General features: G+C 38.9%; 2 protein-coding genes across 3 annotated transcripts in view; one reads left to right on the forward strand and one right to left on the reverse strand.

Annotated features, from left to right (window-relative positions):
• malt3 (MALT paracaspase 3) overlaps positions 1-3,129 on the forward strand; it is a 143,548-nt gene extending 140,419 nt beyond the window's left edge. For both annotated transcript variants that reach the window (XM_028822870.2, XM_028822871.2), the window contains exon 16: positions 1,904-3,129. In XM_028822870.2, the coding sequence (XP_028678703.2) occupies positions 1,904-2,257 (354 nt within the window). In that variant the 3' untranslated portion in view covers positions 2,258-3,129. The remainder of the gene's footprint in view (positions 1-1,903) is intronic.
• An 8,450-nt stretch (positions 3,130-11,579) lies between these two features.
• The window catches only part of vps13c (vacuolar protein sorting 13 homolog C), a 608,306-nt gene continuing 596,656 nt past the window's right edge, over positions 11,580-23,229 (reverse strand). Inside the window, exons 82-85 of the mRNA XM_051920790.1 lie at positions 19,597-19,688; positions 17,996-18,119; positions 15,707-15,793; positions 11,580-12,275 (exon numbers count right to left, since the gene is read on the reverse strand). Of these exons, the coding sequence (XP_051776750.1) occupies positions 12,174-12,275; positions 15,707-15,793; positions 17,996-18,119; positions 19,597-19,688 (405 nt within the window). The 3' untranslated portion in view covers positions 11,580-12,173. The remainder of the gene's footprint in view (positions 12,276-15,706; positions 15,794-17,995; positions 18,120-19,596; positions 19,689-23,229) is intronic.

The raw sequence follows: 23,229 nt of genomic DNA on the forward strand, positions 1-23,229 counted from the left end.
CCCGGCAAATTTACCGTTTTGAGTAGTGAGCTGCTCTTATTGTTAATATTATACAATAAAAACATACATTTGATTTGTGTCTGTAACAGCCGCTGTAAATTTATAGTACATGTAAAAGTTAGCCTTTTTTTCCCCACTTTTATTCTCTGTCATGATCACGATACAACACCCACCCCCGCCCCAGATCTGACGCGGTTACTTTTTGTCTGAAACTGGGAATAACTGTTGATGTGAGTGGTGTTTTGAGACAACGGAACTGGAAATTCCCTGATCTGGAGGGATAAAAGCTGACACATAGACGCTGGTGAATCTGCCTTCTTTGTATGTCACCATCATTTGATTTTTTTTTTAATTCAGTTTTATTGAGTGTTCCTGCTCATGCTGAATTAGTATGTGCCTTATGGTCCATGATGTCAAAGCCACACTGACAAAAAAAACAGAGACATAGGTATATATGATATTTGGAATAACTCATTTTATGTGCTGTATAGTACATTCCAGAAAACATTGTGGCACTGATGCAACATTATTCATATTATTCATATTCATTCACACGCCTTCTTGTGCTTGTAATCACTGAGTGCGTTTTTTTCCCCGATCTTGCCCAGTCTCCATGTTGCTGTATGGTGTTGTTTCTTTTGTACTCCAGGATATCCAGAGGAAAGAATAGTACAGAGAGGTCAGTTCCGTGCTATAGGCAATCATCAGATTCAAATGTGAACAGTTCCCACACACCCAAGGACCGTCCTTTCTATGTTTACGATGTGTGTACCTGTTGCAGTGTACACACTTCTCTCTGTGCTATGGTTACTATTACAGTGAAGAGGCTGGGGAAGTGGTGGTCTTGGAACAGAAGCTTGTTGATGTTGCATCCTCTTTTGCTTTATCCATCACTTTTTCTTGTAAGAAGCGACGACTAAGTTCCTCTGCAAGGTGAGCCATGAACACTCTTCTTTTCTCAAATGTATGAGAGCAGCTCACTACTCAAAATGATAAATTTGCCGGGGAGCTGGTTTCGAACTCACGACTTCTGGATTATAAATTGGCAGTTCTAACCACAGCACTACAGAAGCAGGCGAATTGTACTTGCACCTTTCGTAAAAGTGTTTATTTGATATTTGGCCACCAGCCTTCACACATTATACTGTTCATGTCTACATTTTGTTATTACTAAAACATGAAAAACATATCTGTTTTAATGATGTGTTTGTCCAGATTGTTGTTGACACAATACACACATCAAATTATTTTCCCTTAAAATTCTGGGAAGCTCACTCCCAGATAATCAATCAAGGCAGGACCTGGGAACTGGGAGGGAGAACTTCTAGCCCGTTCTTGAGGAGGGGGTTGGTTTTAGCAGGCTGCTTGCTGCTTGGGTTTGTTGACACATTTAGAAGACAAAAGACGCTGACTGAGAGGTGCGAAGGGATTTAAGGTGGACCAGATTTACGAGTTTATTCGTAGGCTCTGGTAATTCTAGTGTTAAGCAGGTGAAGTTAAATGAACAGCAAAGGGTACAAATGTGCTAAGAGCTATGTGAGGTTCCCAGATAAGTAAAGCATCTACTGTAAGTCATTTTAGAAATTACAAATTGTACATTTACGAGAGTTAAAAATGAAAACCAGCGGCAGCCACTGCTGCAGTTCTCCCCTCAATACGTTTAAAATAAATGGCTTAGTCATATGCAGCCTCTTGCATTTGTTGTACACTTAATGGAGATATCAGATAATGCAATTTCATTTAAATTGCAACAGGTTCTGCTTTTCCTTTAACTTTCAAATCAATTTTGTACTTTTTAACTAAAAAATCTCTTTGTAATATTGAGCAAATTTAGAGTATGAGATTAGCAAACACAGTCTGGGATGCACCCTCTATCTGATTTAATCTGTGTGTTCCTCTGCAGACATCCATGGCAATAAAAGTGGATTTACATTATACAGACGCTAACAGCAGACACAGACTTGTGGAAACTAAAGAAGAAGACATTGGAAACCCACTGGTTGCAAAATGTGAACTTCACAGACATATTAATGTGGATAAATTACCAGAAAATGGGGCAAAAGGGTTTTCTTCAGCAAGTAAGAGTGTGGGCCATATGGGACCCCAACAGACTCCAGTGCCTCAGGCCTTCAGGCCCTCAACCCGCCACGCTGAAAACATTCAGAAACTGCTAGAAAGCCACAGTTCTATAAAGTGTAATGAGCCAGAAGAAAATGACGAGAGTGATATCTTGGACCAGAGGCGTGTGAAACATTAGGGCACCTTTGGTGCAGCAGAAGCGTTCAGGACGTACCTATGGCTGTGGAATGTGTCCTATAGTGAGTGCCGATGAAGACTTTCAAGTACATTTGGTTCTCTGCGCACCTCAAACATGGAAAAGCTTTTTTATGGAATGCTGTCTATGGATTCAAAATGTCCACATTTTTTCTTTTTGTTCTACTTAAATGAACTGTTTAATATGAATTATTCACAGCCTTGTGAGAGTGAAACAGATGTGCATGTTACTGCCGAAGCATCCGTATTATGGGCTGCGTTAAATCAAAAGAAGTCACTGGATCACAGCACCAGCTGAAATAATGAAGAGCACACAATGTGTGCCTAGCACTATAAAATTGGTAATTCTTGTATATGTAATCTATTTATTTTGGTTTCTATTTATCATATTTTAATCTAATGTATTTTTGTGGGAAGTAAATGGTAAAATGCACAAGCAGTTTACAGAAGACATATCAATACTAGCTAGGTATTTTTTTCTTGTATTTTTGAAGATGTGATCTTGACATGTTTAGAGTCTACAAATCTGTCCAAATTCTGAACTCACATAAGGAAAGTAAAGGAGCACAGGATGCACGTCATGAACGCGGTCCTCAGTGGGCTGCCAGTAATCGCAGGGTACACTTGAGTGCTGTAACCCAGCCAACTCACAGCAGGCCAGTTTGGAGCCACCAGTCAACCACGCTGGCACATCTCGCCAATGTGGAATACATGAAAAGACCCCAACGGACAGAAGGAGACCAGGCTGGAAGTGAAACAAGTCTCGTAAAGTTCTTTGTCAGCGGTAATTAGCACTTATTAAAGGCGGAATAAATCATGAAAAAAATAAATGGGAGACAGAAGTACAGAATGGAATCCCTTCTTGCTGCTTATCTTTGCTTTACCGTCTGTATGTATAGACTTACACAGTGACGAACGAGTGAGTCAGTCGGCTAACATTTAGCTAGCAAGCAGAAATTTAGCAGGATGGCACATCTAGGCCAGTAAATGTCTGCTAAGAAAGGACATGTTGGTATACGAGGTATCAATATTTAAGGGTAAGAAAGAGAAATCCTAAAAAAAAAAAAAAAAAAAACTACATACAGTGATCCCTCGCTATATCGCGCTTCGCCTTTCGCGGCTTCACTCTATCGCGGATTTTATATGTAAGCATATTTAAATATATATCGCGGATTTTTCGCTGCTTCGCGGGTTTCTGCGGACAATGGGTCTTTTAATTTCTGGTACATGCTTCCTCAGTTGGTTTGCCCAGTTGATTTCATACAAGGGACGCTATTGGCAGATGGCTGAGAAGCTACCCAACGTACTTTTCTCCCTCTCTTGCGCTGACGTAGGGGGGTGTGAGCAGGGGGGCTGTTCGCACACCTAGACGATATGGATGCTCGTCTAAAAATGCTGAAATGTTATCTTCACGTTGCTACCTTCTGTGCAGCTGCTTCCTGAAGCGACATGCTGCACGGTGCTTCACATACTTAAAAGCTCGAAGGGCACGTATTGATTTTTGACTTTGTTTTTCTCTCTCTCTGCTCCTGACAGAGGGGGTGTGAGCTGCCGCCTTCAACAGCTTTGTACCGGCGGTGCTTCGCATACTTAAAAGCCAAACAGCCCTATTGATTTTTTTTTTGACTGCTTGCTTTGTTCTCTCTCTATGTTTATGTTTGCATTCTTTTAATTGTGAGACGGAACTGTCATCTCTGTCTTGTCATGGAGCACAGTTTAAACTTTTGAAAAAGAGACAAATGTTTGTTTGCAGTGTTTGAATAACGTTCCTGTCGCTCTACAACCTCCTGTGTTTCTGCGCAAATCTGTGACCCAAGCATGACAATATAAAAATAACCATATAAACATATAACGCAACCCCCGCGATGGAGGAGGGATTACTGTAATCCAAAATTTCAGAATCATTTTGACTAATATAATTGAAATTTGGGGATGTTGAAGAAAAAAGAAAATTAGCTGACATGTTTTTTTATTTGACGATATTTATTAATATTGTATTAACTTACATATTTTGTGGGGCACTGACAGGGGGCTTTATGCAAACCAAAAAGCACGGGCCAATAGGCTGACCGAAGAAGAGGCGTTGTCCTGGACTAACCTAATAACGTTTGCTGTGCATAGTGAGGTGTGAAATGGAAAAAAGAACATTTAGCAACGCTCAGTGGCTAGAAGTGCTAAAACAAACTTGAGTGCTGGTGCCATTTGTTGTGGCTGTGAGTTTTGGTGTTCCTTTGCCAGAAGCAGAGGCAGAAGTGATGTAAGATGGTGGAAGTTTAAAGTTAGCAGGATCCCCACAAGCTACTCCATTGTAACATACATTTGCATCTACAGACTAAGAAAGAAGAGTTACATCCACATCTGGTTACTTTAAATGAGAATGTCCCAAACCCAAAACACCCCCTCATCCACCACATACATTCACATCTTTGGACTTTAAAGAGGAGCCCCCATAGTTTAAGAAGCATCCAGAACACCGAAAATACTGACCAGGCACCAGAGAAGATGACCTCAAAAGTAGAAACATTCAGTTCATTGCAAGGACCGCCTAAATGTGCAGCCTGTAAACGTCATGGCTGTTTGTAATAAGTTGAAGTAAAACCCGATTCGTTGGTGTTGCTTTATTGTCTGTCCGTGCCTATGGCAAAGAAAAAACAATAAAACTGATGAAAAACATGAAAAGAAATACCTGAACGAATGACGTAAACAAGTGAAAACTGTAAACACCTGATAGTTTATACTTTCATTTCACATTACACTTTCCTGTAAAGTTGTCCTTTACAGTGACCTCCAATAAAAGCCAAGTGAGTGGGACAAGCAGGAAATAATCCAACGCAGCACCGTTTTACTCCTGGACAATTGTGTCAAGCCTGTAAGCAGCTCCAGTGACCTTCTTGTTTGGCCGATGCGTTTTTCAAAGGCCAATTACAACATTTGAGTTCCATGTGGTGGCGTTTCATTTGCATGTGCTCATGGTCACCCAGCGCCAGTAGCAGACTTGCACCTGCGCCCCACTGCCTGCCGGTAATATTAGCCTTTGATAAAATCCTACAGCTAGCACACGGATTAAGTGATGGTGCTGGAACTGCGGCTCTTTGAATTTTCCTGACTAGTTTTTGCTCTCCATCCCACCTCCCGTTGCAGGTGAACTTAAAAAGGTCCAAGGAACCCTAAAGTCCTGCTTGTTTGCAAAGCTGCATCTGACCTGCCGGTTTGCTCTGCTGGGCCACTGCTGCTGACGTTTATTTAATCGTCTCTGGTCAGTCGGGATGTCACCAGTTGCTAAGTGCCAGGTGTGGTTTCCCTTCTTTTTCATTTTTTTGTGATGAAGTGTCTAAATCAGTAATCAGCAGGTCAGTCATAAGAGACCAGGGTAACGGCCGTGTTCACGTCTTCAGTTTTGCAAATTTGTTTTCTGTGTGCCGAGTGAAATCTTCTAAGTGTGTAAGAGAAATCTTTTCTTGTGTCTGCAGCTCAACTGTTTGCATTTCTTGTCTTAAAGGAATATTCCACCCAATAATGGGCATTTTTTTATTACTGTTACTAATCCTGTGTTGTTTGTAGTCTGACTGGGAAAAATCCTAAACCGTCGTGTTTTCATGGAGAACCGAGACAGCAAAACCGGGCACCAGTGCTGAACAGCCACAAACAACATGAAAACATTTGTTACAAAAATCTGAAGTCGTGCTGCATAATCCACATACGTCAGGTATGCAGTCTGGTGTGTCAAACATGCACACCGTTAAATAAAGCACTGCTTGTGCGTCATGCGTGTTTGAATAGAAGACTCGACTCTCCCCTCATTCTTTGGTCGTTAAGTCACAAATCCCGGACTTTAGTTTTCTAAAAAGTTGATAAAAAACTGGAAAGCGGTGAACTGATGTTGTGCTTGTTGAATCGTGTCAGACATGCACAACTATGTGGTGTATTTTCCTAGCTGGCAATGTAGTACCCGTCTCTCAGAGCATGCTGGGAAATGTTGATGTCACAAGAGCGCTGCAGTAGCCAGTGACTACAAGTGTTTGGGACGTTGAGAGCAGACGGCTGACGTGTGTGTTATGTGAGTGTCTATGTACAGTGTGTTTGCTATGGTGTGGTGTTTGACACTCATTCTATTAGGAGTTGTTATCTCCTACCTGCATTAAAAATGAGCCACCGCTACAAACAACATTCGGCAAGTAACAGATAAAAAAACAAAAACCAATCATTGTTGCGTGGAGTATCCCGTCAGTGTATGGCAGACACGAATTAGAAGAGGGAAAACGAAATCCAACACTCCAGGCTGACAGCTCAATGATCAGGGTCACTCAGGCCGGTTTATGGTTCACGCTCAGAACGCATACGTACACACATCATGGCCACCACGCGCTCCCAGTGTTCATTTCTTACGTACAGAAGCCTGTTATTTATTTAAAACACAGAGGTATATCTGACATACACAGAAGTAAAACATTAACAGTCATTAAGTGTGAAAATCAGTGACTGTTTAAGTAGGCAACAAAATGAACCATTTTTAATTTTTTGTTGATCTGCGAAATTCTTTTTCCCAGAGAATATACTGTGGTCACCACTGACCTTTGTTCGCGGAGTATTTTCTTAGAAATTCGCCATGTGGCCAGCTTAGTCCAACACTTTCTTCCTCAGGCCTCATTATGTTTTGCAGTGACACGTCACATAACTCTTAGGTAACTGCTGATGCGGCCATCGATGGGTCACAAGCACACGAAGGAAGTAAAAAAACCACCAAGCCCGCTGTGGGAGGCACTGCCACGCATCACACTGCTGCTACAAGTCATTTCTCCCACATGTGGTATGTCGGTCATCATGTCAGTGAACCTCAAAGGGTACAAATGGGTCCCATAGCCATAAAGGTTGAACAACTGCCAGATGTCCATCCCACTTGCATTTAAAAAGAAAATAAACAAAAACCCTGAAGCATTACAAGTTCTACCGCCATATTTATAACGCCGATCCCTGTGTCCTGGCAGTGCAGTGCCAATTAGCCATGTGTCCAGCGAGAATCTCAAAACAAGCCTTAAAGGAGAATCAGAAAACACAGGACACGCTTTGAAATAATAAAAACAAAACATTTATTACTATTTACAAGGTGCGTCTTTCTTCTTGATGGATGAAGAAATGGTGAAGCATCTGCACAGAATCATGGGAGACAAAAAAGACGTCGCAACTTCAAATAAAGGACTGTGCCAGTCCCATGCCCCTGCTTCATTACGCGGCCAGTGTGTGCAGAACAGGAATGAACACAGCGAACATCGGGCCACCATGCCACGTACATTTACAGGTGACGCTGGGATGGAGCACATGTGCATAGAAAAGGCGAGCAGGGAAAGCTAATCACCTACAGGTCAGTCTTTTATTAAAACAAAAAAATGGAAAAGAAAAAAAAAATCGGGAAAGTCTGCAGCAAACCACCGATGGGCGCAGGGAATGCTGGGTAAAGCAGACTTTGAGAGAAGGCTCCTTAGAACTAAACGACTCCTGACTTGTGGCCCATGAAACTGTAAAGGTGCAGCTCGTCTCCCCCCTACTGTCATACTGAAGCTTATGGGGGTCTTGAATTGAAAAAGATAACACAAGCTGACAGAGACATTGGGGGCCTTTTGTTGTGACCCAGACGCTCCATTAGGATCTCCGCGTGCCCGTGGGGGTTCAGTTTGTTGTCCACTCTAAACCGGCTTAAGCTTTTAAAGTGACAGATGATAAATTTGGACAACCAGACACAAGAAGCCATGGGGAGTTTGGTAAAAAGTGAAGGCAAAATGACTGTGGCTGACGTTTGTGACTTGAAAGGCACCAATTCCATCCATCCATCCACTTCTTGTAACGCGGGTGACGGAGGGCTGAAGTCTGTCTACTGCAAACTCCAGTTCTTTAATTTTGAAAAGTCACTGAAAGAAGTGCAAATTAAACACAGTGGAAATTAATGGATATGCTTTTTAGTATCATGTTAAATTCATGGGCTAAGCATTCATCTGAGGAAGCAAGACATCAGAAGGAAACAAAATTAAAGTAAGAAATGGACTTTACTGCAAACATGGATGCGAGCAGATGGATTAACGCATTGATTATCAGTTTTAGATCATTAGGAATCAGCCACACTGAATACCAGGTGTAGACTCCGTGAGCAACCTGAACTTCCTGGGCATTAACCCCAAGCGTCTCTTGGGCTCTGAATTCTGCATTACAGTGGTTAAGACCGAGCGTCACTTGAGTTAGGTGGTTATGAGCCATCTAGCTGTGCTACCAATCTAAGGTGGATGGAAATCTCACCATTGATGTTTGCACCACGGAATGCATACACCTCTGTTATGTGCCATTTGGTATGGGATTCCTGTTACATTCGGTGATGTGCCATAAATTAGAATGACAAATTCATAGCATTTTATGACTAATAATGTTTGTGGTTTGCCATCTTTTGGAATAACAGAGGCATATCCACTTTAGATAGAAACTTATCCTTTAATTAAGGAGAATTTGCAGCAAAAAACACTTGGGCGAGTATTCTGCCATCATCAAGTGCATAAAATAACATCATGCTGTAAAAAAAGACTGAATCTCTCTGCGTTTTGCCACTTTGTGGTAACTCATCAATATTTATGATTTGGGTGGAGCCTTCAGTTGAAATAAAACACAAGAGGCTGTAAAGGCAGGTTTAGAGCAAACTAAGACTGACACAGTAGTTGAAGCAAGCGATAGTGATGTCAATGTCAGACGCTGACACAGATAGTGATACGGCATACAGCACTGTACAACCAAATCGCTGTGATATACCTGCTGAATTTGGTCACCTGAAGGTTTAGCGGTGCAAAAAGATAAAATGGCTACATTTCAAGTATAAGGACAAGAAAGACATTAACATCCTTAGTATTGAACATAATGCGGCAATTATCAATGTTCATTTCAGGGGAAACATGGAAGTCATTAAGCTTTGCTCTGGTGCAGCCTACAATCCCACAAGAAACACGTGGATCATGTCAATCAGGCACTGACAGCCAACCCTCGTGCACAAGCAACAGAAAAAATAATATTGTGTGATAAACACACTTCTACTGTCCCGTTTGTGACTTTGGCCTTTGTGTTGGTAACTGTTTCAAACATCAGTACAGCAGAGGACACTAGACTCACATTTGCTGCTTATTTATTTTGATATTTCGGTATTTACACATTTCTGTTACAAGAAATAATTTTTTCTTATTGAAAAAAAAAAATCAACCTTTTTGTCTTGTTTTTCAGCGCTAAGGAGTTTCTAGATTTGAAATGGACTGGCAACAAAAACAAATCTTTGAGGGGGTGTTGGTTGTTTTTTTCCTCTTCTCATGTGTAACGGTTGTCACCTATTTTTTTGTGTGCTTTTAACTGTTGTGACAACCGTTACACATCCGTCTCGAGGCCAATTTACCGAAAGCAGATTAAGATGCAGGGCCCTGTAACCTTCACCAGCCTCTCTGAGTTGCATTCAATGGAGGAAGAAGAGGAAACAAGATGTGTCTCCCTTAATGTTTAAGTTGGCCAAAGTTATAGAGGGGGTTGGGCAGTAATTGCACTTTTTTTTCCTCCTTTATTTCATTTCTACCCCCAAACCCCCCCACTCTGCATGGGCTTATGGGTAAGAAAACCTTCCACACCCACTTTAGGGACAAAACACAAACAGATTTTAATTTTAGGAGAGGCAAAATGTTTCAAAACGATTCCAAAGATACTGGGCAACACGAAGAAAAAAACAAAAAGGATGCCTGTGAGGACTTGCTGGTCTTCATACGCCTTACACAGCTGGTTTTTTTCCCTTTGCAGCTTCTTATTTAACCACTGCAGTTTGTTTTTTTAATTTCCTAATTCCAAATTTAGGTAATGTACTTGTCCTGCATTACATGTAAAAATGTTTAAACCTGTTCCACTGCTCCTCGACTGTCTCAACACTTGAAGCTTATCCCAGTCTATCCTCCTTAGACTTTGCCACATCTGCTCAGTTTGCCCAATTAAAGTTACACTTGACCGTTTTAGTCTTCGTATCCTCACATTGTATTACATTATGGTCACTTGACCCTAATAGTTCAATCACCCCTACACCCTCAATTCTATCCTGTTTATTACAAAATACTAAATCCAGGCAGGCTTCACCCCCATTGATACTTTAACGTACAGTATTAAAAAACAGTCACTGATTACTTCTAAAAACTCCTGCTCTTGTGCTCCAATATTTGCATTTCACAAATTCAAAACCACAACGTGCTTAGGCATTTAATCAGCCTGCTATAGACGGTCACTTTCTTAATAGTGGATGCATTTCACTTTTGTGTTATTATAGATGACGTTGTACTCCTCCTTCAGCATGTGGAAAAAAACACCACTATCTCTGTTAAATGGTCTTCTATTTTACAACTAAATAAAACATTTTTTTCCAAATATCCCATAATACATCAAAGTCAAAGTGATCTTTATTGTCAACTCAACCATATACAAGTATACAGATAGACGAAATTGCGGCCTCACACTTGTACAGTTACAAGTACACAGTCAGTAGAGGCTGCTGTCTCATCTGTGCTTTTTAACGCTTTTATCATTTTGATATTTTTTTTTATGACTGCTCACTGTAAAAATCACGAGGGCGTGCATAACCGTGGACAGCAGGTCTTGAGTTTGCTGAACCAACTGTAACTCAACTGTAAGCCTACCCAAGCAAGACTGATAGAGCTAAGTTTTCATTACATGAGCTCCAATACCGCCAGGCTTCTCAGGCACGTCAGCAGAGTTTCCAGATGTGTGGTATTCATGCCAAATTGTTCAATTTTTGAATGTGTATGCCAGGGAAAATTTTTGATTTGGCAACGTTGACAATAGAAAAACTTCAAGGGGGACTCCCCACCTAACGTTAATAGCAGTAAAACTTCAAGGGGGAACGTCCCTCAGTGTCATAGTGGTGAATGTTCAACGGTAACCCAACCCGGACGTCTACAGACTCAAAACTAACCCCAGTCATCAACAGCGTCACTCACTGGGCTGGTCCACAGCGCCATTATAGGTGGATTTTCAGCTGTCATTGAGCTGGAAATATTTCCAGGACCCCATAACTACCTGCATGTCTGTTTTTAACACTTAAATAAACACATTAATGCTTTCGTCTGCTGAATCGTTTGATGGCTACTAAAAATTAAAACAAACATCCCTAGGACACATGAAATCATCATCTTCTTCTTTTGGCTGCTCCCGTTAGGGGTTGCCACAGCGGATCATCTTCTTCTATAAAGTGTATAAAAAAAATGAATGAAACAAAGAAATGAAAACCAAAAAGTAAAAAACTGTATTTTGCAAAAGTTTTATTTGCATTATTTGAATACTAATGCTTAAATCAATAATGCATGACATCAGTATTAATCTGTTTTAATAAATGGCTTTATGTTTTCTCACCAGTAAGCATTATGATGAACAACCATACTTTAATAAAAATTAATTTAATATGCTGGTTTTGATAAGGTTACCATTTTATATCCTGGAAACAATAACATGAACTGATTAGCTGGACCACCTCACATGCAATATTGAAGACCTGTGTTTTATAAAATACTAAAAGTGCATTTAAGTAACCATACCATGATTTGATATACGGCACATTTTTGATTTTGAGGACAGTCTAGTGATGCTAGAGAAGTCTGGCTACAAAATGAAGAAAAAGTACATGCTGTATCAATAAAAATCACACCAAATGTCTTAATTATCATTTTAGTATAAGTTCTCAAACCGTCGACCACTGTTACATATTCTATTGAGACTGTAAAATTAGACAGAGGTCCCAATTGTTGTATTTTACACAGATATTCAACAAATAAAATCTTTGAACTGTGCCACAAAAATCAATCAGATTGTTTCGTTTCTAAAGGCAAGTTATCTTAAGGCACTAACATCGGACTTAAAAAACGGCTGGACTTCTGCCTCATCAGTCTTTGCTGCTGTCTTGATGTCCTGGAATCTTCTATTGCAATAAACATTTTCTGGAAAAGAAAAATCTATAATTAGACAATAATATAAATATGTGGTTGTAAAGTACAGCCAGTACTAGACTAAGGTATACAGTCAATACCGAAGGAAGAAAGTAAAGGGCTAAGGTGACAGCACAATAGTAAGATATGAAAATCAAATGGTTAGAGTTTACTGTCTGTGAAATGAAGTATGTTCAAAAGAGGCATGAAGAGCATTAGCCATTACATTTGTTAAAGATATCTCAAGATATGTTGTCTTCATTTTTAATTATTGACATGTACAGATACATAACAAACAAATGTATGATGTGTATGAAAGTGTAGTAATTTAATAAAAAACACTGTTAATGTTTCACATGTGCCTTATGACAAAATACATTTATGCAACTGCAAGAAATTTAAATGTAAGCTTTTTATATAATCAAATTATACTGAATATTAAAAATAAAACTTTCTAATCTCAGTTACTTGTTGAAAACCCTGCTACAACATAAGGGCTTTTGTTACAAGGACTCACCCAAAGCTAAAGTCAGACAATGTAGTGATGTGTGTGTTATGTAGTGTAACTACTGTAAGTACTGCATGTCTTATTATTAGATTGCTGATACACTTGAAATACATTAACACAAATAAGATGAATTGAGTCAAGGGTTTTCTTATTATGTGTAACAAGACTAACATATTTTTGACTATAGAGAGATGAATTCATATTAATTTAAGTCAAAACATGGAACAATAAAATGCAATATACTACAGGTTGAATCATAACACTTAATATTTGATATTTATTTTGCATATAATATAGGGTTGATTGACCATAAAAGTCAGATATTTTCTGATTTGGAAACATTTGCATATACAGTTAGGTCCATAAATATTTGGACAGAGACAACATTTTTCTGATTTTGGTTCTGTACATTACCACAATGAATTTTAAACGAAACAACTCAGATGCAGTTGAAGTGCAGACTTTCAGCTCTAATTTTTAACACAATCCCTTCATTTCAGGGGCTCAAAAGTATTTGGACAAATTAAATAACTGGAAATAAAATGTTCATTTCTAATACTTGGTTGAAAACCCTTTGCTGGCAATGACAGCCTGAAGTCTTGAACTCATGGACATTACCAGATACTGGGTTTCCTCCTTTTTAATGCTCTGCCAGGCCTTTACTGCAGCGGCTTTCAGTTGCTGTCTGTTTGTGACCCTTTCTGTCTGAAGTTTAGTCTTCAACAAGTGAAATGCATGCTCAATTGGGTTAAGATCAGGTGACTGACTTGGCCATTCAAGAATTTTCCACTTCTTTGCTTTAATAAACTCCTGGGTTGCTTTGGCTGTATGTTTTGGGTCATTGTCCATCTGTATCATGAAAAGCCACCCAATCAATTTGACTGCATTTAGCTGGATTTGAGCAGACAGTATGTCTCTGAACACCTCAGAATTCATTCGGCTACTTCTGTCCTGTGTCACATCATCAATAAATACTAGTGTCCCAGTGCCACTGGCAGCCATGCACGCCCAAGCCATCACACTGCCTCCACCGTGTTTTACAGATGATGTGGTATGCTTTGGATAATGAGCTGTTCCACGCCTTCTCCATACTTTTTTCTTGCCATCATTCTGCTGGAGGTTGATCTTGGTTTCATCTGTGCAAAGAATGTTTTTCCAGAACTGTGCTGGCTTTTTTAGATGTTCTGTAGCAAAGTCCAATCCAGCCTTTCTATTCTTGAGGCTTATGAGTGGCTTGCACCTTGCAGTGCACCCTCTGTATTTACTTTCATGCAGTCTTCTCTTTATGGTAGACTTGGATATCGATATGCCTACCCCCTGGAGAGTGTTGTTCACTTGGTTGGCTGTTGTGAAGGGGTTTCTCTTCACCATGGAAATGATTCTGCGATCATCCACCACTGTTGTCTTCTGTGGACGTCCAGATCTTTTTGCGTTGCTGAGTTCACCAGTGCTTGCTTTCTTTCTCAGGATGTACCAAACTGTAGATTTTGCCACTCATAATATTGTAGCAATTTCTCGGATGGGTTTTTTCTGTTTTCGCAGCTTAAGGATGGCTTCTTTCACCTGCGTGGAGAGCTCCTTTGACCGCATGTTGTCTGTTCACAGCAAAATCTTCCACATGCAAGCACCACACCTCAAATCAACTCCAGGCCTTTTATCTGCTTCATTGATAATGACATAACGACGGACTTGCCCACACCTGCCCATGAAATAGCCTTTGAGTCAATTGTCCAATTACGTTTGAGCCCCTGAAATGAAGGGATTGTGTTAAAAAATGCTTTAGTTGCCTCACATTTTTATGCAATCGTTTTGTTCACCTCACTGAATTAAAGCTGAAAGTCTGCACTTCAACTGCATCTGAGTTGTTTCATTTAAAATTCATTGTGGTAATGTACAGAACCAAAATTAGAATAAAGTTGTCTCTGTCCAAATATTTATGGACCTAACTGTACATAATGAGATATCTTGGGGATGGGACCCAAGTCTAAATACAAAATTTATTTATGTTTCATATACACATTATACACATGGTCCTGATGTAATTGTATGCAACATTTTCAATAATTCTGTGCATCAAAGTTTTTGCACAGTAGCATTAGCAAAGTACCTGTAATAATTTATTAAACAACAGCAATAACAAACAATAGCAGGCTTTCAATCTCCACCTATGATGGTGTGTTTTGATTAAAAGGTTACTGTTCACAGAGAGAGAATCAACAACAACAGAAAAAAGTGAGTAATGCACATTGATCTGGCAGTGATGATGGCTGATAAACTGGCAGCAACAGATCGTTCTATGTTCCTAATAGGCTGTATAAGACTTTTAAGTGCTGCGCAAATTTTATCTTGTGTGCATAGGAGACAGTTTAAGGGCTTTGGTGATGGTTATTCTGTGCCGAAGCAGATAATATCCTCTCTTTTCCTCCTCCTGTAGACAGGAAGATTGCCAGCTCTCCTTCTCCGATATCACTTCTGGTTTCCATCCTTATGGACCTGCCCCTTCCTGCCCAGATGCCACATAACCTATAACAACTACCTTCTTGGCCAGTCCACTTCACGATACTCATGTCTGACAAGACTTTTTGTGTTGTACACGTTTTTTTTTAACTTTTTTGCAATCTTTAATTGCAAGAATACAGGGTGTTCTTGGCTGTCAATACAAACTACATGGAGAAAGTAATATAAAAAATGATGAGTTTGGGTGGAGTATTAATTTAATAAGAAATAAAAAAGTAAACACAAATTCCTGGTTTTTCACAGTTAGTCTATAATGCCATCCTATTAACACTTGTTTTCTTGTCAGCTTTATTTTGTTAGTTTCACATTCTGTGTTTATTACACATGGATTCACCTAAATTAATAGGATTAAAAGACTTACAATAATATGCAGTATAGATAACGTATGCTCAATCAAAAATTTTAAAAACTACATTACCATGGCAATCTTCTCATCTTGAAGGACGATATTTCTAACTCTTTCTTGATTTTCATCTTTCTTTTGAAATATCAATGTTCCTTGATCCTGTGAAATGGTACAAACAAGTGATTTTTTTAACTAATTCATAATGTTCAGACTTCTTTAGGATTTTTGGGTATCCACTGAGCTTTATGTGACTTTGCTACCAGGAGGCCTTCATGTTGGTCCTAAAAGATCACTCTGGAGGCCACACATTTACAAAAAGTTTTCCAATATTAAACAAGATAGCCGCAATGACAGATGAGCACAAGGTGAATACAAAGTACCAAATAATAAGAGCATAACAGCAACCTGTTTCCACTGTGGGCCTTGTTAAACAGATCTTAAACCCTATGTATTAGGTAGGGGGGTCTGTCAACTTGTCTGTTTTAAAAACAAAAAAAATATTCCTGAACTTCCATCTCTCTCTTTCTTTACCTCAGTCTTTCTTTTAAGATGTCAGTGAAGGAGATGAATAAGTAACAACAAAAACGGACACACTGTGCAGTTATTGTTTCTGTCTATCTGTGGAATGGCTGGTTGGCTTTCAAATCAAAGACTTAACACTAGAATCCCTGAAGCTTACAAAAAACTCTTTATCCGGGGCCACCTTAAATTCTTTCGTACATCTCCATTAGTGTCATTTGTTTTGTAAATGTGTTGATCAGCACAAGCAGCAAGCAGCCTGCTATCTCTTCCTTCCACCACCACAGCTTAACTCGGGGGGGGGGGGGGGGGGGGGGGGGGGGGGGGGGGGGGGGTGGGAAGTTCTCCCAGCGCAAGCTTTATCTCATTGTGAGGTGCCTGGAGTTGTAGAGTTGAAGGTAGGTTGAACACATACCTAAAACAGAAACTTTTTTCATGTTATAGTACCAATGACGTAATTTTGACATGAAGTGTATAATGTGTGAAGACTGAAGTCCAAATATCAAACAAACACTTTCACAAAAGGTACATGTATAACAAAACAAGTGTGCTTTTATTCAATAATGTAACTGAAGAAAACAAAATCAGGTTAGGGTATGATTCTGACATGACCGCTTGGGTGGTGTAGCGGTAAGAACTGCTGACTCATAATCAAGAGGTCGTGGGTTTACTTCCGGCCGCTTCCCAGAATTATCGTTTTGAGTAGTCAGCTGCTCTTATTGTTACTATTATACAATAAAATTTATGGTACTTGTAAAGGTTAGCATTTTTTTTTTTATTCAGTTTTATTCTTTCAGTCATGTTCACTCTCCCCCCCGATCTGACACTGCTGTTTTCAGATAAAGACAAGCTATAACAGAGGTGAACTCAGATGAGGATTCTGCATCAGAGAAAGAGAACAGAAGCCCTCCCCACAAGAAACGTGCACTCACATAAGAACAACGCAGATGCAATAGGCGCAAAGGCGAAAGATGGTACCGTCTGCATGCAGCAACAGGTTGGCCATCATCCTGACAGCGAATCAACAGGGCTTACAGAGCTCGCAAAAGTGTTGTGCAAAGTTCCGTTTGTGATTATGTTTCTTGATGGTCTTTATATGAAAAACATTTATATGTTACTTATATAAATGCCACATCAAATGTTGTTTACCTATATTTATTTACTTATTTTCCTACAGCATAAAGTCACAAGTAGACCGCAGAGCTTCCTGTGTTTGATCGACACGGCACACTGACAAAGTTCATATGCAATGTCACTCCTTATTCAAGAAAAGATCAGTTACGAAAAGTGCGACGGCAGCTTCCACCTGCAGTTATAGACACTTCAGTACGCAAGCGACTCTCCACGCTAGTGTTTAGATCTGATGGTGTATGTGCCCAAAAAACGTCTGACTGCATTCTCGTACCATTGCTCACGTACTATTGTGTCAGCATGGCAATGACAAATGCACCACTGAAGCGGTTGTGTCAGCGTTGTACCCTAACCCGATTTCTTTTTCTTCTGTTATATTCCAGAATAAAAGCACACTTGCTTCGTTATAAGTGTACCTTTTGTGAAAGTGTTTATTTGATATTTGCACTTCAGCCTTCACACATTATACACTTCATTGTCAAACAAATGGTACAATAAATAGTGATTGTCATTCACAGTTAATCTCTCTTGATAAATAACTTACTTTAACCTTTTAAATTTAGGAAAATTTGATTTTTTTTCTTTTCTCATTCATTATTAAATTACTTAATTGCTGATACACACTAGCCATATTTGTGGAAGAGAAATTTTATCAAGAAGGTAACACTGCAATTAAAAATCATTAAGGCATATGCTAATATTAATCCATACCTTACTGTACAGTTTCAGAGTATTCCCATCGACAGAAGAAGGACGGGTAAAATTTTCAAACATACATTCCCAGTCTTTGGTGAAATGTCCAACAAACTCTATTTCTTTTATACACATTACTCTCCTAAAAAGTAAAAACAAATATTACTAAAAAGTAAAAGGTTTTATATTTAGCCTAAATAAAAGTAGCCCTAACATAAAAAGATCCTGGGAATGGGCACAGAAATGCATTAAAGATGCTTTTACAGTATGTTTTCCAAAACATTAGTTCCCCTCTCAATCAGTTGCCTACAAAAGGGCAGTGCTACTTGACAGTTTCTGGGGGAAATATGGTTGATATCCTTGAAAAGTTGCTGGAAATGGTTAACTATTAAAATGGGCTTCATTTTTGAATATGCTCAGGCACCTTGACGACTACTTTTTTCCTTGTTTAGAAAAGGATAGTTTTGTGATAAAAGATTTTTAAACAAGCAACTGGAGTAGTAGAGGAAAAAACTGTGCTACGTATTTTAACCCTCAAAAAGACTTCAGGTCAAATTTGACCCATTTTTGCATTTGAAATTTAGGATGAAACCTTGTTACTTTTTTTATATTTCCCCCAATGGAACAAAAAGTAAAACAAATTACCTCGCCATGACTTTTATGGTCAGTTCTGACCCACTATTGACATTAATGATTCTTCTAACACAATTAGGATAGTTTGGTTATTCATCACTCATCCTAAATGTCATCTTTTCAGTTCAGAAATATGAAGGCTTTACAAAACACAAAAAAGTTTCCAAATATCAGTTTTGTACAACTGCTACACATTTTGAATCCTGTAAGGTCTTTCATGTCAGTCTGCCCCTTCTATTTACTTCACTGGATTTTATTCTCATTTATAGGAGTTTGTTTGTTCACCATCTATAAAAACTTCCTGGAAATAAGGTATTAAACTCAGAAATGTTAAGACTTTTATTGAAGTGTCCTAAATTTACAAAAAGCAAAATCATTTTTAAACATCACATCTTTATACAACTAGAACAAATTGTGAACATTGCCATATTCCTTGGGTCAGTTTTGACTTAACACGTGTAGAATCCATACAAAAATTCTGCTGGATTTGAGATACTCCTTTTGTTCATAACCCATAAAACTATCCTAAATGTCATCTGTTCTAAATGTTTGTATAATCTGTACTATAGGCTAAGATGCTCAATCACTATAAAAAAAGGGATTAAAATTAGGATTAAAATTCAAATTAAAGGATTAACATATACAACACTGTATATTGCTGGTGTACAAACACTAGCTATGCAAGTGATCTTGGATGTTATTAGTAAAGTCTCCTACTTTTGTGTGTTTTTGTAACATTACTTCATGCTTGAGGTGGTAATTTCACCAGTAGGCGATGTAGATGTTTATCACATGCTTTTGCCAGACAAACTAAAATCCAGATCTGGAAAAAGTGTAATCAGATAGTTGGCCATTTATGAGATAACAGAAACCTGACACTTTTATTAGTCTGGCATTTTATTAAATATTTATATCAGCTGGGAGGCAGTCTTTCCAAGTGCACATTCAAAATGATATGACAAAAATGTAATTTATAAAACAATTACCTGTTTGTTACAATTATATTTGTGTTTTTGCTGCCTGGCAATCCATAATGACTATGAAATATCTCATCTTCTAATTTCTTTATTTCAGATTTCTGAAAAATAAATACAAAATAAATAACAAAACAGTCACAAAGCAACAACTAAAGTACATCTTTTTAAATAAAATTAAAAGTTCTTACCAATCCTTCCCAATGTACTTTTCAGGAGTGCAGCTCTTTAGAAATTGGCAAATATCAACTAATAAAAATGGTATTTAAAAATTTTAACCTTATAGCCTATTTTAAATATTCATATATTGCCTAACTCTAGTTTGAATTATTAATTGTGGTTACAACAGAAAATGAGGACTCAAAAGAATATGAAGTAAACATTATACATTATAAACTTTACAGATGCGGAACACAACAAATTAAATAGAAGAGTTTTTTTTTACATTTTTTACAAATGTAAAAAAACCCCCTACAAATCAAGAATAGGTATCAAAGAAAATAATTAAAGGGTGGGGAGGGGGTGGGGGATCTAAGCAGTAGATGTGTTCATTTCAAACCACTTTTTCTGGATAATGGAATTTTTTCAGTAGTTTTGGGGAAAAAAAAAATAGGAACCTTGTCTCTAAACTACCAGTGAATTTAATCAGGACTGAAAGTGACAGCCACTGATATCAGCATTAACAAAATAAATAAAATTGAAAGACAGCCATGAAAAAACATACCACCATGATACCTTTTGAGAAATGACCAGATTAGAAGCTTGAATACAAGGGTTGTCTGGGTTCCGCGCGGAATTTTATCATTTGTCGAGTGTCAGCCTGTCGAAACCTGTTCTGCTGTGTAGAGGGATTATTCAAGTGGTTGCATGTTTTTGTTCAGATGTTTTGCTCCCTCTCTTCCTTCAGAATGAACAGGAGAAGCAAACAAACTGAGAGTGCGCAGCCGGCGCTAGTGGCGAAGCTCCCGACTCAGTGCGTGCGTGACTTTCGAGTGATGATTTTTTACGACTTTTCTGATGGTTTAATCCGCTCGGTGAAACGCACCATGTTTGCCATCTTTTTCAACATCGATGGCATTGTCGCGTCAATTCCGCTGATGGAGAGGAAAACTGTGACCTCTGAGTGGTACACCACTCAGTGCCTGCCTGACGTTTTTTCTGCGATGGCTAGAGGCCGGTCCAAGAACTTGCGAAGGCACTTTTTGCATCATGACAATGTGCCAGCCCACACGGCTAATGTGACGAAGCATTTCATTGAAGACAGTGATGTCAATGTTTTGAACCCGCCACCCTACTTGCCTGATCTTGCCCCATGTGACTTTTGGCTCTTCCCGAAGGTGACAGAACCCCTGCGAGGCCACAACTTCGAAACTCGAGAGGAACTGATTGCAGCTGTCAAAGAACAGCTGGACAACCTCCCAAAGACAGCCTTTCGCGAGTGTTTTGCGGCGTGGGTCAGAAGAGCCCAAAAGTGCATTGATGTTGGCGGTGAATACTTGGAAAAAGTTTAAAAAGGATCGAAGTACATGAGAAATATAGAAAAAAAAAATCCTTGGCTACTTATTTCGAGTGATTCCGTGCGGAACCCAGACAACCCTCGTACCTTGCCTTTAGTTAACTCAATGAGCCAGGTTAGTAATTCTTAACTTGGAGGGCTGTGCTTCAGACAAGAGAAATTGCCAGTGGCCAGAGTCTCTTTAATAAAAAAAAATGTGTAAACTTAGAAAACACCAAGAAGTGGTCCCAAATAAAATAAATAAATAAATTCCACTGGGCTAGATAGATTGAATGGCATCTTATCAAAGTCATTTCCATAGAATGTTATGTTACGATGTAAGCAACATTTACAGTTGAGCCCTGGAATCAAATCAGTTATAAGGCAGCTGTACCTCACTAGTTGATCTGGACTCTAGTTCCATAAAAGTATATAGTGTAATAATTTAAAATTTACTCCTTGCATCACAAGGTACTTTAAATCCTAACCAAAAAATGACAAAACAAGAAAGCAGAATTAATTGAAAAATAGAATAAATTAATGGAAATCTATTTAAGAATCACAAAAGTGGGCGGCACGGTGGCGCATTGGGTAGTGCTGCTGCCTCGCAGTTGGGAGATCTGGGGACCTGGGTTCGCTTCCTGGGTCCTCCCTGCGTGGAGTTTGCATGTTCTCCCCGTGTCTGCGTGGGTTTCCTCCAGGTGCTCCGGTTTCCTCCCACAGTCCAAAGACATGCAGGTTAGGTGGATTGGTGATTCTAAATTGGCCCTAGTGTGTGCTTGGTGTATGGGTGTGTTTGTGTGTGTCCTGCGGTGGGTTGGCGCCCTGCCCAGGATTGGTTGCTGCCTTGTGCCCTGTGTTGGCTGGGATTGGCTCCAGCAGACCCCCGTGACCCTGTGTTTGGATTCAGCGGGTTGGACAATGGATGGATGGATGGAATCACAAAAGTTAGCATTACATCTATCTAGCCATCTACTGTACCTTGCATGCAATTTATAGATTTGTTTAATTTTATTTTGGGATTTACTGTAACTGTTCTATTCTAAACTGCAAATGTGTACTAGTGTTCTGTTTGGTTCCCAGAATAGAAGGCTTAAGGCACTAATTGGGAAAAACTTCAAAGACAATGAAACCATCTCTTACAGAAAATGGCCAAAACGAATACAACAAATGTAATGAGCTTGGATTTCAGGTAAGCAGTCTTATATCAGGTACTACATAAAGCAAATGTTTTTATTTTGTTTTATTTCTGGAAGCTGTGGAAAAGGCCTTGCGGTGACTGTGGACCCAGTACAGGAAGTGTGCCACTTGGACACAAGTCAGAGGCTGATCACCCACGGTTGGTTCGCCCGGACAAGGGTGTCAGATGATTAAACACCCAAAGCACCCTATGACCCTGGGTCCATCTGTTAAGACGCGTCTAAGTAGCACCAGTATTCAAAAATACATGAACATTCAAAATGCAGATATGCATATTAGTCAATACTGGACAAACATGGCTATGGCTTTATCTCTTGAAAGAATTTTTGAATTAAGTGAATGTTCATTTTCTTAAACTATTTTCCTCCTGATTTAGGTTGCATTCACTCAAAAAACAGAAACACTTAATAGAATTTTCCTCTACTTTAAATGCAAGAATAAAATATTTTTCCTTCTTTTTTACTGTTACACTTCCTTTTTGACAAAGGTGACATATTTTTACAAAATCCAAACACTCTCATGGAAAGCCAGATGTTTCTAAAAATGAGGACAAGCTAACAGCATGTATTACATATGCTTTCCCTTCTCATCTACATTTTACTTTAATTTAAGCAATGAGAAAAATCTTGTAAGCAGTTACTCCATACTATGTACTGAACTGATTTCTACAGAAACTTAAAAATGTACTTTTTACTCTAAATTTTCAAAGGTAACTTTAGAAACCTGGTGCTGCATCAAATTGGCTTTTGTGACATTTTTATTTTTCATTTAAAATTCAGTTACAAAATACAGGACAACAGCATTACCATTACATACAAAATACTATAATGTTTGTAAAGCTCACTAATAAAAAAATACAGTAATGTAAGCATTCAGTTATTAAATAATGAATTCACTTTTTAAGAAACAGAAATGAAGTACATATTGTAAATAGTTGGATACTTTTCACT

Source organism: Erpetoichthys calabaricus, chromosome 17 (genome assembly GCF_900747795.2).
Source record: "Erpetoichthys calabaricus chromosome 17, fErpCal1.3, whole genome shotgun sequence".
Taxonomy (NCBI): Eukaryota; Metazoa; Chordata; class Cladistia; order Polypteriformes; family Polypteridae; genus Erpetoichthys; species Erpetoichthys calabaricus.